At 45.0% G+C, this 14,872-nt stretch overlaps 1 protein-coding gene across 1 annotated transcript in view; it reads right to left on the bottom strand.

Moving 5' to 3' along the window:
- LAMB1 (laminin subunit beta 1) overlaps nt 1-14,872 on the bottom strand; it is a 70,248-nt gene that overhangs the window by 21,894 nt on the left and 33,482 nt on the right. Inside the window, exons 15-24 of the mRNA XM_058523166.1 lie at nt 13,826-13,984; nt 12,802-12,929; nt 12,474-12,597; nt 11,844-12,048; nt 11,076-11,219; nt 10,632-10,863; nt 7,402-7,565; nt 6,139-6,363; nt 4,922-5,136; nt 4,066-4,162 (exon numbers count right to left, since the gene is read on the bottom strand). Coding sequence (XP_058379149.1) covers nt 4,066-4,162; nt 4,922-5,136; nt 6,139-6,363; nt 7,402-7,565; nt 10,632-10,863; nt 11,076-11,219; nt 11,844-12,048; nt 12,474-12,597; nt 12,802-12,929; nt 13,826-13,984 — 1,693 coding nt within the window. The remainder of the gene's footprint in view (nt 1-4,065; nt 4,163-4,921; nt 5,137-6,138; nt 6,364-7,401; nt 7,566-10,631; nt 10,864-11,075; nt 11,220-11,843; nt 12,049-12,473; nt 12,598-12,801; nt 12,930-13,825; nt 13,985-14,872) is intronic.

Below are 14,872 nucleotides of genomic sequence, written 5' to 3'. Positions count from 1 at the left end.
GAGAAACAAGCATGATGGGAAAATGGCCACTACCCAGAGCCTCTCACCTATGCCCCACATTCCTAATTCGCCTGGGTCTAAGAGACACTGGCCTTTTCCAAGAGCCAGAGGCCCTCCCTTCACTATCTATGAATCAACAGAAAGATTCCTCATGTGACCCTTGACTCCTGAGGGGCACAACATAAAACTCCAAGCTGAGGTTTCCTCGGGCACGTTCAGCGGTGGGTGGATGCGATTCTCTCTCCATCCCAGCACAGTGATGGGCTTGTTCAGACTTGGCACGATCAGCCAAGGGCCCCAATCCATCTGGACAATAGGAACATTCAACAATTTATAAGTTTGAGGCGCGATTCATTTGTCTTTTACATAACTACATTTTTTTCCATAAGGAGAATACTTAGCTATGACTTAAGTCTTTCTATAAGCATATTGTTAACGAGGTGGCACCAGAAGGTCTAAATTTGTGCCCTCCAACAAACCATTTCAAAGGAAAGACTTGCAACTAAAGACATATTTGGCAACTAATCATGTAATTCCAGAAAAGCGGTCGCATTCTTTTCCCATAGTTCCATCCGATTTCAGATGACACCTGCTCTTGCCCCTGCTGATCTCTGGACCTCGTCCCTTCAAGTTTTTGTCCTCTCATTTCCATTTGTGACTACATTCCAGTACAACTAGAGCCCTGAACTCCGTCTCTTCTGCATTTTTGTTCCTGCCCTCAGCAGATCATCCTGGGCCTGCTCCCACTGCCATCCTGTATACACAAGGCCCTGTGGTTGGTGATGACTCCCCCATTGTTAGCCCAAGTCAATCCTCATTCTTTCTGGGCGCTTTGTAGGTTATGAGCTTCCTCCACAGGGTGTCAAAAGCATTTGGGATCCAACACATTCTTTGTTTGAGAGCCTGTCTTAAGCACTGCAAGACATTTAGCATCCTTGGCTCCTGTCACGAAGCAGCTATAGTGACTACCCATCATGGTGATGACCCAAAAATGCGCCCCCATCTCCCCCTTCTGCCCAAATTTCCAAATGCCCCCACCCCAGCTCAGCCAGTGTGGTCACCAAGGAGAGACAGTATGGACCTTAACATCCCCAAAGATACAACATTTTATCGCTTTGAATTGCCAAAGGTAGCAACTAGGTCAGATACCTCCATCCGAGATGAACACTTTGGGGAAAGGGGCATTCTGGTCCCCATTAAAAAAAGCCTAAAGATGAGGTTGGCGAGATGACATAATTTAGTAGGAAAGCAAGGAGAGAATGGAACCCCTGGATCTAGAACCTGACAAAATCTCTTGGGGTACTTTCACTTGAGCCCACATCCTGGGAGAAGCCTAAAATACCTCCAAAGGGCCTGAACCAACTTTTTACCTGCTGGGTGTGAGGAGAAGGGATGTGAAGACTCAGATCATAATATTAGGGGCATAAATATGGAAAGATCTGAAAGAGATTAAGATTTAAAAAAAGCAAACTCCTCATGTAAATATTTTTAAAAACTGTGTATGATGTATGTATGTAAGTGCACAGAGAGAGGACTGAAAAGATTCGTACCAAACCGAGAAAGGACGCGTATGCTAGGGAGGGGGAGATAAGCAGGGACTTGGTTTCATCCTAAGACATATGTTTGCTTGGACTGAAGCCAGACAGCCTGGCTCTAGAACCTATGCTCTCTGCTATGGGATCTCTTCATCTGCTTCCATCCCTGCTGCCCTCAAGCCACCGGAATCCAGTGAGCACGTGTGAAAAGCACAAAGCCAGATGGTCTCTATAGTTCCTTCATTAACTAAAATTCTATGACTATCTTAAAGACAGTAATGAAATACCAAAGGGAGGCGCAGAAAGGAAGAGGTATTATGCATGTCTGATTTCTATGCATTCTCCTCATACAAACCACGTTTCTTTGCAGAATACTTAGCTTTTGTTTTGCTCGTGTGTTTTTCCTGATAGTCAGTTTCTTATGTAATAGGTTGACCTTTCTTCCAGATAAAACGAACAAAGAAGTTGGTGAACATCGACACCATGGATTTCACTCTTTGCAAAGTTTCTAAAACATGATCTAACTTTTGACCTAAACAAGTTGACACCGTTCCGATAAGCCACAGTTTCTGCGGCAGATTTAAAGCCGAATGTTTAAAGAAAAGATAAAAGGGTGGGGGTAAACTTCTGAGTACTAAATGAACAATCCTCTGATTGACTCTGACTCCGGGTAACAGGCTTTTCATGCTAACAAAGCTTAGATGGAGCAAAGGTCAGAAAACTTTGGCAGCCAAAGCTATTCTGCCAATGACACATGCTGATAGAATCAGGCTATAAGCAATGATAGAACCATTATCTGGAGAAAATCAAGCCTTTGGGGCATTACAAGATTGAGGAATTTAACAGAACAGTGGTCAGAGCCCTGGAGAAACCAGACTGCAAGCAGGGTTTTACTTGCAGGAGACATCTTGGAGCAAGTGGTCCACTGAATGTCATGGACCTTCTAAAGGAAGTGAGAAAATCAGATCCCATTAAGAACCAACACCTGGACTGAAGAAGGATGAATAAAAAAGCACTTGTTTATCAACATGGCAAACCACACCTCCTCTGTGGAACAAACCTTAATCTAATCTAGATGTTGGTCCAAACTCTTCTGGCTAAGCCTCAACTGAAAAAACAAATCATACCCCATTTGTTCTGGTCTTGTCACTGTCTGAAGTTTTCCTGCTGTTAAAGAACAGACGGGTTGATGAAGGACCACATGGTATCTAGGTTTCTGACCTTTCATAGGAGATACTGATGAACTGCTAACTTGAAGATCTATTATTTCTCGCTACAGTTGTATCCAAAGAAGACAAATGTCATTTTTTAATTTAAAGTCCAATAGAGACCTAGAATTTCAGATGTGCAACAAAGAAAATATAAGAAAGAGCAAATTTAAGAAACTACAGAAGATAGATATCTTCTAACTATATCCATAGTTATAAACTTAAAACATAGGGAAGAAAATCCAAGTAGGAAAGAAAGAATAGGAAAACAGAATAGAAACAGTCTATTAAAAAAATTTCCATAAATGCTTTCACTTTAAGATCTGAAAAATAATCTGGCAGGTCAAAAAAAAAAATTGTGGGGCTGGTCTGGTGGCTCAGCAGTTAAGTTCGCGCGTTCCACTTTGGTGGCCCAGGGTTCGCTGGTTCAGATCCTGGGCGTGGACCTACTCACCGCTCATCAAGCCATGCTGAGGCAGTGTCCCATATAGAAGAGCTACAACTCTACAACTATGATACACAACTATGTACTGGGGCTTTGGGGAGAAAAAGGAAAAAAGAGGAAGATTGGCAACAGATGTTAGCTCAGGGCCAATCTTCAAAAAAAAAAAAACTGCAACAGCATAAAAATTAAGCAATCCTTATGATTCACATGATTTTAACAAGTTTTGTTCTTAAGAAAAAGTCAAGTTTTCCCTCACAGTCCTATTTTATCATAAGCCTAAGGGGAAACCTGGGTTTTACTCACATTCAACAGACTTGGGGCTCCTGTCACCTGTTCCTTTCTGTGCATGAAGGCTCTACGACATCGCCCTCCAATTCCCGCCGGTGGGCCCATCACACTAATGCACGGACCCCGAGGGCTTTAACTGTCAGCAGAGTCTACTTGATACACTGGACTCAAACGCTCTTACCAGAGCATCTCTGCATGTGCTGACAAGGAGGCTGGCTACAAAGTACTGTTCAGAGGGGGAAAAAAATCAATCGCAGAAATATACGGTTAATATAAGCCCATTTTGGTTAAAAGCATTTTCAAAAGCAATTCTGCATGTATTTGTGGTGCATATGAGCATTTGTGCAGAGACACACGTTTCCCCTGGGAAAGGCGCTGGAGAAGTAGGCGGGTCCACTTTTTACTACCTGCACTTCCACAGGGCCAGCTTTGTTAGATTTTTTTTAAACAATGAGCATGAATTTCTTCTGTAACTAAACACAGAGTTCTTATAAACAAATAAATTTATGCTGCGTTTTAGGGTTTACAAAGAGCTCTTGCAGACATCTGCTCCCTCCACTCCAATCACTGCCCCCCGAGAATGCCTCACCTCGGCACTCCACGTTGGGGTCTCCCCAGAAGAGCTCCTGGCACTCACTGCAGGTGCGGCCTCCGAACCCAGGCATGCACTGGCACTGCCCCGTGAACTGCGGCCAGAAAACAGAGCTCAGTCAGGCGGCTACGCACAGAAGCCAGTCTGTATTTTCTCTTTCAGCTGCCCCTTAGGGGAAGTGGGCCTGGATTGTGTGCCTGAGAAGGCCTCCACATCCTGACCAGGAAAAGGAATCTTGCTTCCGTCCTGGGTGCCGAGGGCCCCATGCCAGCATCCCCTAACTGCTCCTCTGCACCAGGGGTTGGAAAGGCCTGGAGCATGTTACACTTTCTTTACATGTTTCCTCCCTCTTATCCTCACAAATCACTAACAAGTCTGGGCCACCGGTGACTCACCTGCCCTCGGGAGCACTTCATTTTTGTGTGTGTGTCAGGAAACAGCACTGTTTACAATGCTGCTTACGGCTATTTGGTTCCTTTCAGGCTGTGTAGTTAAGAAAGAAGTCTGATCCAGCAGCCAGGTATTGAAGAGGAACAGCACAGCCTTGTCCATTCCAACGTGAGTCTGCACCTGCGGCTGGGGCACCACCCTGAAACGCTTTGGGTGCAGCAGATGGGGCCTCTGTGCACGGTTATGCACAGAGGTTAGTCCCAGCCAAGGGGGCCGAGGGAGGGCTTACATCCAGTCTGTGCTGTGTTTACCAAGCTGTGTGCCCTGGTGCAAGGCTGCGACCACGAGGCGGGTGCCTCTCTCTTATTGGGGCCTAGCCACCAAATGGGCTAGCCATCACCTGGACTCAGAAAGGCACCCTTCCTCACGCCTTGATGGCCTCGCCCCCGCCACAGCATCTCACCTCATTACAAGACGGCCCAAAGGAGTGAGCAGCGTCGCAGTTGCATGGGTCACACCCAGTCCCGCTGGCCAGCTGCCAGGTGTTGGGCGCGCAGCGGTCACAGTTCTGCCCGATCACATTAGGAAGACACAAGCACTGACCGGTGGCTTTGTCACACTGGCAGTCAGAGCCATTACAGTGCTCCTGCACAGTGCCCAGGTAATTGCAGACGCACTCTGAAAAAGAGCAATGCGACCGGATTTACTTAGTCACGTTCACAAACATACAGACAATGCAAAGGCGAGCTACATCCCAACAGCTAAGATTTTCCCGCTCCAGCTTTTGACCTGGAAATGCGAACAAGTAAGGAAAGAAATGGAGGTGATAAAAAAAAAAAAATCTAAAACTTGTTCTTCAGAAGTTCTTAAAATGTTCTACATAGTTCCGACATGTCCCAGACACGCATGACACATTTTGCCTAGCAGTATTTTCAAAATACTCAGTTTTAATAAGCTTTGGTGAATCATTTTAAAACTGAGGATTTAATTGGAAATAAAAAATATGCCATGGGAGTTGAGATATCTCATGATTTCCAACTCCAACTCGTGGCAGGGAACAGCAGTAATGGCTGTGTCAGACAAAGCAGGTAGAAGCCCTTTAAGCCCGGAAGGCTTTAAGGAATCCAGTTCTGCTGGTCCTCAACATTCCACTCATGTTTGTATAAACAAAGACAGGGGCCGGGGGGCTGTGCGCAGCAGCAGGAAACACTGGCTGATCTCTTGATAAAAGAGAAATAACGAGTTCTGAAAGAGAGACTTTAGAGATGTTACTTCTTTCTTTTCCTTAAGCTGGAAGGCTCTATCCATCCATGACATAAGGAACATCCAGAGTGGGTATTTAGGATCGATAAGTCCCAGCCAACCAGCAAGTTCATGAGCAGAACATAAAATCAATATACTTTATTGGATGGCATTTATCATGGTGACAGCTACATAGTTTTTCCTTTTGGTTATCTCTCTCAGGCACTGAGCCACATCTTGAGACTTCAGTCCTGCCAGAAAACGAGGATGTAAAGAAAAAAAAGGATTGGTCTCATCTTTCTGTAGTCAAAAGTGAAATTTTATCTCTCTGAACAAGTGTTTTCCCAAAGGAAATAAAGACGGGAAGAATAAAACCCCCCGAATATGAAGACGGTGGAAATCACTGTAATGAGCGGTCACAATGACTCCGCATCTTACTTCGACATTCCTGCCGGAGGGCGTCTCCGTAGTACCCGAATCGGCAGAGCTGGCAGTGCTCCCCTTCCGTGTGGTACAGGCACTTGAGGCACCTCCCGGTCTCCTTGTCACAGGCTTCTGGGTCTGTCGTGTCAATGTTGTGGTGACACTGACAAGGCTGACATGTCCCCCCTACGTCCGAGGGATTGCCAAAGAAGCCTGCGGCACAGTCGTCGCATCTGGAGCCTATCATCCAACAGAACCAAGCACAATACCTTCAGCTTGCTGACCGAAAGGTCTCGTCCACCCACACTCCTGCCTGGAGAGCCAACCCAGGCAGCACTGCCCTTCTCACCGCTCTAGTTACCCCCTGGGATGACCATATCTTTGGGGCAAAAATGGGCTTTTAGTTGTGAGGAGAAAGAAGTATTTTGTCGTCTGGAGCGCAGCACTGCTGCAGCCTGGCTCTGAGTGGGGCATGGACAGTTAGAAGAGCTCTAGCACGTGAGTCTGCAGCTTCTCATTATCCAAGGATGGGGCAGATTAGGAACTAAATAATGTTCTAACAGCGTCAAGCTCGGCTTGCTGTTAAATCCTAATCCAAGGATGACATGAACTGAAAAATCACCGCTCCTGCATGAGCAACATGAAAAGTGGGCTCCTTAATGATGACCAATTTCCTTTTCTAAAAAATCCTGAAACTGCATGCAAATATTTACTGAGCTATGGATAAGCATAACTAGTATGTGAAACGGTGGCATCAAGGATAAAATAAAAGGGAGTTTATTTTTACAACTAGCTACATTCCCTAAGTGTTGACAGATAATGTATGATAAACAATAAGGAAGAGATCTAGCTTTGACTGATTCAATTATCTGGGGACTCCCTAGATTGTACTCTTTTCTTCCCTCTGTCCACCATTCAGCCACTTCACTGCCTTGAGACTCTTCTGCTAGGAGCTGGATAAGGGAAGAGAGAAGTAAAATGTAAATTAATCTTTCTACTGCTTAATAACAGAGAAGTGTTCACCAGGTTTCATTTATGGATTTAAATGAGCTTGCTATCCTGCTCTGTATTACAACATTAGCATCACAGAGACTCAAGAATTGACTCCACCACCTGCCAAACAGGAAAAGAGCATCTTTTAGATTTCACATTCCTTTCACTTTTAATTAAGGATTATAAAAATGAAACTAAATTGGCTCACTCTTCATCTTTTTTCTTCATTAACAACTAAACTCGTAAAGACACATCTTTTCCTCCAAGAGTCTGCACATTACTTACCAATGTATCCAGGATTACAGACACACTCAAGCTGTAAAGTAACAGGATCTTGGTAACAGCTACTGGCAAACTGGCGTCCGCTGTCGGGGCCATCTGGGCAAGGACAAGGGCGGCAGTGATCTCCTGACCCAATGATGGGATCACCATAGTAACCAGCCAAGCACCTACACCAGTCACAGAAAAGAGAGGGTCGTGAACCAGTTGTGAGAAACCTGTCACAGGAAGTCTTAAAAACTGTGTTTTCTGTTTGGGAACATTCGTTCCCCACTCCTCATGTTTCCACAGCGAGGACTTTCCATTAGAGCAGTTGTTTGTAAACATTAGCTCCAATCAGAATGCCCCCGAGGGAATGCTGGGCTCCTCCCCTCCTTTCTGATTTAGTAGGTCTCAGGTGATGCTGCGGCTGCTGGTCTGAGGATCACACTTGCAGGGCCACTGCAGTAGGGGGACACCCCTGGCCTCACTTGGACCCTCACTGCCTCCTCTCTCCATGTGCACCCTATTGTCCTATCAGCTGCCTGCCTGCCCTGAGCATTCTCGTCGGTTCCCTCCTTGTATTAAGGAATCTGGGGGGTGGGGGTTTGGGGGTGGGGGGCGGGGGATGAGGGCTTGTGGTTGTCTGTCTCTGCCTATGCCTGGGAGGGGTGATGTGTTAGCAAGCCCACGGTGGCATGTTCTGCACTCCAGCCTTTACCAGTAATAAAGCTGATAAGGATGCTCTCCAGCTGCAGGACTTTTGCGTGTCTCTCTGGTGGTTTCAAAGGACTGAAGGATATTATTTACCAACTCGAAAACCCAACAGGTCCCAACTCCTCTCCTCACAGATAAGGAATCCTTGGAGGTTAAATGATTTGCAAGGCTTGCACAACTAGTTAGTCACGAAGCAGGGTTTGAATTCAGCCTCCTGACTTTTAGCAAAGAATTCTTTTACTATGTCATGCTGCTTTTCCACATGAATGGTAATTAAGTTAGTTTTTTACTTCCTACAACATAAAAGCTTGAAGGAACTTTGGAGATCATCTAATCCAACCTAGTTACTCTACTAACAGGAAGTTGGATACTCGGAGAGATGAGCTAACTCCCCAAGGTTACAAAGCAGGTTAGAAGCAGAATTGGGGGCGGGGGAGCAGCCCAGCGGCATAGTGGTTAAGTTCATGCACTCTACTTCAGCAGCTCAGGGTTCGCCAGTTCGGATCCTGGGCGCGGACCTACACACCACTCATCAAGCCGTGCTGAGGCAGCGTCCCACGTAGAGCAACTAGAAAGATGTACAACATATGACATACAACTATCTACTAGGGCTTTAGGGGGAGAAAAGGAAAAAAGGAGGAAGACTGACAACAGATGTTAGCTCAGGGCCAATCTTCCTCAAAAAAATAAATAAATAAATAAAAGAAGCAGAATTGGGCCTAGAACTCAGTCTAAGGATTTCCAATTCAGTTTGTTTTTCATGGCTTTTTTTTTTGAGGCAGAGGTAATTTCTTTTTTAATGGGGAGGCGGTAGGATGAAGCAATAGAAGGGGAAAGTTGTTCCGAGGAAATTAACCTTCTACTTAATTAGACACAGACATAATATAACAACATGTTCCCCAATTACATTCCAGGGAAATCGGTAGTGATGAAGTAATTTTGAATAATGGTTTCTGAGCAAGTTTTCTATGAGGCTTTTCTAGGTGAAATAAATACAAATACATCATGATAGAAATTGAGCGTTCATTTCCTGCCTCCCCCTTTGCTTCCACCCTTGGGAATCTGAGCCTACAGCTTCTTTTTAAATTTACAGGATTGAAACTCTGATCGTCTTGGAATGAGAGAAAGAATGATGAGAAATTGGCTCAAACTAGAGAGCAGATTCTCAAATATTTAATAAAGTTTTGCCATCCAAACTAAGGCTGAAAATCTTTCCTCCTCCCACACCCTCTCTCACACTCCTGCAAGAAATCAAAACGCTTTACAAATAAAATCCCACACCAGTCTCAGATATCAACCAAGCCATTCTCACAGGATGTTCTTGCAAACACATTGCACGGTATGCTTGATTTCAAATTGGCACTGTGGACAACCACACGTTCACGTGTCCCCACCCAACTCTCTTCTTTTTAACTTGATTTTCTCATCAGTCTCTTTCTCTCGGACTTATTCTCCATCTCCCATTGAAAGAACAATAACGAAAAAATTAATGCAGAAAACAAAAGATGACACCAATATGTTAATTTCTTCCTTTCAATCTTGTATAACTGTTTCCTTGTTATCTTTTTACAACACAATTCTGTGGTTGGAAGGAATAACTTTTACTCAAAGGAGGAGTCACTGGAGCCTTCAAATTGTAGAATACCACTCTAGCATAGAGCCAAGAGCCACATATTTGCTCCTATGTACATCTTCATGCCATAAGTTAATCACATATTCAGTTTTCACTAACAATTTCTCTTTCATCTGATGAGCAACTTTTGTACTGACTGAAGCACTTGCTGAAATTTTTAAAACAAAAAATCCTATGTAGAGTGGATGGATACTAGAAGAGAAAAAATTTATTAACCTGAAAGGTAGAGACTAGTACTTCAAAGAAAAGCAGGTTCTAATAGCATGTTGTCTTTCTTAGTTAGTAATGAACACTATAAGTCAGCATGTAATTTTCTCATATGGAATATTTCTTATATAACTGAGCTAGGCTGTAACGTTATTAGCAGCACATTCTATTCTGACTATATCTGGTGCAGATCTTTGCATCCATAATAATTATTCAATTAACATTTGCTAGCTGGAGACCAGATCTACTTTTGCACATGGTCTCCTGGAAACTGTTGCTGCATAAAATGTTTAGAAAAACAAAGCTATTTAAAATGACTAATCCCATTTGGATTCGGTTTCTACTTTGATCCAAATTAGGAATTAACATTTCACAATTCTCATCCTAGGCCAGAATCTGCTGAGACAGAGAGATGATTTCTGTACAGATCTACGGTCACCTCTAGGATGATTCTCCAAGAGGGCAGGTTCATGTAGGCTTTGTTCTCTGCCCTATCCCCAGCACCAGAACATGCCTGGCACACAGAAGGTGTGAACTAAATATAGACCAGATAAATGAAGGATTTCCTAGAAAATACCCAGGTGGTCAGAAACGAATGAGCCATCTGGACCCTGGTAGAGATTCATTCAGTGGTCTAAGATGCTGTTTGCTCAGCTAAAAATGATCTTGTTGTTATTTTCAAGAGGCGGCATCCACGTACCTTTCACAGTTATGACCCGTGGTGTAGTCCTGGCAGCTCAAGCATTCTCCCGTTACTGAGTCACAGTCATCGGCATGGCCATTGCACTGGCAGGGCTGGCAACTTGGAAAGCCCCAGTGCCCAGGTAAGCACCGGTCACACTGCCGAGTGTACACCCCCTGGAAACAGTGGCACTGGCCAGTGATGGGATCACAGAAAGCGTTGACAGATCCTTGCAGATGGCACTCACAAGCTGCAGAAATAGGCAACCGAGGAACCACCTTGAGAAACTCACTAAATGCAAATACACCCCTTCTACAAGCACCCCCATGCCCAGTTCAGAATGCTCAGGGGCTCCCGTGATCAATTTCCAGAGTGAAGCATTGCCTTCTATAGCTGTGGAACCCACACCAGTATTTCTCAGATGATCTGAATGAATACGTGACAACTCTTCTATTGACCTACGTTTGCATCCACTGGGACCAAAGCCAAAGGTTCCAGGAGCACATCTGTCGCAGGTTCTTCCAACCACGTTCGGCCGGCACTGGCACTGGCCTCCATTGGGGTCACAGACGGAACTCAACGAGCCCTGAGGGTCGCATTCACAAGCTGCAGGGGAAAGAGAGGCCAGAACCTGTGACACGGAGCTGCCGCTGCCCCCAAAGAAACAAGCGCAGCACGTCACACTGGCTCTGTCCTTTTCCTTGGCCCCCCCCCAGATCCTTCCTCTTTACTACCTTGGCTTATTCATAATTCCCACTTTAAACAATATTGTCCCCATGAGGAGTGGGAGGAAGCAACAGGAAACAGAGTTGGCAGATAAAAGCAGTTTTTCTAGGAAGGAGGTCATTAAGGTTTTCTCCCCTCGCCTTCACAGCTCAAATATTGCAAGACCTTAGACAAAAGCTTAGTAACCTCCGGGGGTTGGTCTGACCTTTCAAAGAGAAAAACAAATTTCAGTTATGGGATGCTCCTCTGATTCCATCCCAATCCCCACCCTGCCTATGGAAATGCTGTATCCTCACGACTTTTCCCCTAGTCACCTGTGGTGTATTTCTTGAATATCGATTGACTGCATTTTCAGTGGTGCTCTATCACTAAAATAGTCTTAAAAAAAAAATAAAGACAAACTGTAGTTGAGACACCATTTCCTTTGTGCTGACTGCCTAACACAGAGCTGTGGGGCGTGCCTCCCAATGCGCCCCCAGAGATGCCAGGTGCACTAACACCTACCCAGGCCCGTCTGGTGTAACAGGGCAGAAATGCTAAAGATGATGTTTCTGCAAACGTCGGTCATTGGCGTTTTCACGACACTTCTGCTATTCTCCAGACATCGGTATCTCTGAAAGGTCTCCCAGGCACTGTTGGTGACCAGCCCATCTCCGGAACCTCCCACAGTGAAGATGTCCAGTGACTTACAGAACGGCATGAGAACAAGCTATAAAGAAACAAGAGCAGCAAACTGTCCTCACAGTGGTGTCCGTGTCATCAATTACAGCAAGTAGACATAAAAACCCCAAATGCTTCTTTGACTCTTGAAAAGAAAAAAATCAGACTCATTCAATAAAGTGAAAACCTTCCATTCTTAAAATATTTTTGCCAGAAAAAGTTTAGATATATCTTACATAGTTTGATGGTTTTTGAGATGTCATTTTTAAGGCACTTCAGAAAGAATCAGCTTCAGTAAATCTTTTCCAGAAGGTGAAGTTTTATTAAAATAAATAAGCAAAGTGGCCTTGGAGGCAAGAAAGAATGATTCTGTCTAACCTCTCAGCATTACCCCTCCACAAACCCTCTGGGGAAGCACACGGACACTTTCTGCCCAGCCTTCTCTGCTCGTGTCAGAAACGGCCTTCCACTTACTGAATCGATGAGCGTGTAGGGACTCTCCACGTCGCTATGGGAGGAGGTGTACTGAGGCAGCTCTAACCTCACCGTGTAGTTCACACCCTTCTCAAAGCAGACGGGGCGTGGAAGGACCACATACCTGCCCCCAAACAAAAGAAAAACAGCGACAAAAAGTCAACCTTTAAGTATCCAATCAATCAACCAATCAATCAATCACAGCTCTATGTAGATCATTCCAAAGGAAGAAAGTCAACACTCAGTGTTTGGCTCACAAGGCAAGATCCAGGAAAAACTTTAATTTGCATATTTGTTCTGTGGAGCCACAAACCACTGTCACACTGACCTGGAGCCTGGCGATAAGGACACCACCTGGTTGTCATCGTCGGGAACGGTATTACCACATCGGCTGCTGGCTAGAATCTTTCCGGGTCGCTGCACTGTGATGACAGCTTTCTCCCAGTGGTCAGGTAGCTAGAATAAGAAACAAACAATCCAAAGGACCGTGCACCCTGGCCCAGCGCCGCCCATCTGCTTATAAAGACCCCTCCCGATCATCATTTGCCAAGTTTAAATGGAAAACACTTGCTTGCTTTTCCCTTCGTTCTTCACCATTTCCTCTGCTACTGCCCCAGTGCCAGCCCTAATCCCTTCTCACCTGGACACCGAAACAGCCTCCCAGCTTCTCTCCCTGCCTCTCCCTACGTCCCTTTCCATCCATCGTAGAACACAGCTCAGATAATGACAATCCCCTGCTCAAAACCCTTCAGTAGCTGCCTGTTAATATAGAGTACAAGTTCCTTTCCTGATCCTAGCATTTCTCCTAACAGCATCTCCAACTATATCCTTTACCTAGCTATGTGGGATGACTCTCAAAACATGCTCCTCCTCTCTGCTCATGCTATTTCTTCACTTCCTTTGGTGGCAAAATTCCATCTCCATGTTAAGGCCTAGATCTGATTTTTATGAAACATTTTGGTAGCCTCTAGCCCAGCCTGGCTGGTAGGAACCTTTCCATCTTCCAGCATTGTTTGTATCTCTGCTCTTACACTTTCTACCTCTGGCCTTTTACTACAGCGAGGGACACGCGCCTGTCCCCGGGCAGTGCAGGCCGCGAGGGCAAGGAGAGGATCTGATACATTCTCATCACCACCTCAGTTCTCAGCAAGGCTAAGTGCCTAATGAGAGATTACTAAATGTTTATGAAATAATTCACGAAAAATGTTCATTTCCACTTCCATGGAGGATAGAAAGTCAGAGAGAGGCTCCTCTATTCCAACACGACTTCTAAATTCACAAGAACATAGCGTCCATTAGAAGATTTTTTTACCAATACCTTCCCCACCCCCAAGAGTTCACCGAGTGTTTACCTGCGGCTCATAGCGAATTAGGATGTCGTACTCCATGGAGTATGGTATGTTGTCAATGAAAAACTCCAAATAAGCCCCTTCGGGCACTCGGACGAAGCCCGATCCAGTCCAGGAAGGAATCCGGTCCTGGACATACTGCCGCTCCACTATGCTGACTCCCTGAGGACATGGGGCACAGGAGTTATGCTTTACTTGAAATGGAATTCAATCAAACGTTACAGTCAAAGAAATCCAAAGCCACTCAAAGCTCCAGAACTGTGGCTATCTTATATGTATTTTTTACAGCCACATTTTCTCAGTAGACTGTAAAAAGTTTTTGATATATAAACAGGAAATTGGTTCCTGTTTAATTTTGTGGTTGAAGTAGTCTTGGGACATTGGAGATGAGACTCAAAGGCTTAGGATACACCTTCTATGATATAACCAGGGGAATGAGCATAAAGGAAAGAGAACATCCCACATGCTATGATAAGCACCTAGGAGGGACGAAAATGTCCCAGATTTTCTACAAGCCTAGGCCTATATCTAGTGGACGTACTTCTGTCTCATTGGCATTGACTTCAAGGTCCAAGTACAAGGGAAGAACTTGATACAATCATGAATGTTCACTACGGGATGAGTTAATTCTGACTGTCACTGCGACTGGAGAATTGACCCATTTGAGGTGCTTAACTCAAGCATGCATTTGAGTTTGTTCACAGGATTATATATAATACCTGTGATTAGTTGTCTCCAAAGATGAAGTCCTTCATTCCCTGTATGCATGTGTGTGCGGCTTTCCCCAATAAGAGGCGGAAACTATGCCACTCTGCCCTCGAATCTGGTCTGGCCTTGTGACTTGTGACCAAGAAAATGTGAGAAAATGACATTCTGGGACTTCTGAGCCCAGGCTTTAAGAGACCTGGCCATTTCTGTTTCCTCCTTCTTGGAAGCCACATGCCATGTAAGAAGTCCCACTACCCTGACTCCGCCATGCTGTGAGGAAGCTCAAGACAGCTGCCTGGAGAGGTCATGTGGAGAAAAATGATAGCGAGCCTCCAGCTGTTT

Source organism: Diceros bicornis, chromosome 3 (assembly GCF_020826845.1).
Source record: "Diceros bicornis minor isolate mBicDic1 chromosome 3, mDicBic1.mat.cur, whole genome shotgun sequence".
In the NCBI taxonomy this organism is placed as follows: domain Eukaryota; kingdom Metazoa; phylum Chordata; class Mammalia; order Perissodactyla; family Rhinocerotidae; genus Diceros; species Diceros bicornis.
The sequence above is the reverse complement of the archived record's forward strand: the minus strand, read 5'-3'. Positions and strand labels throughout refer to the sequence as shown.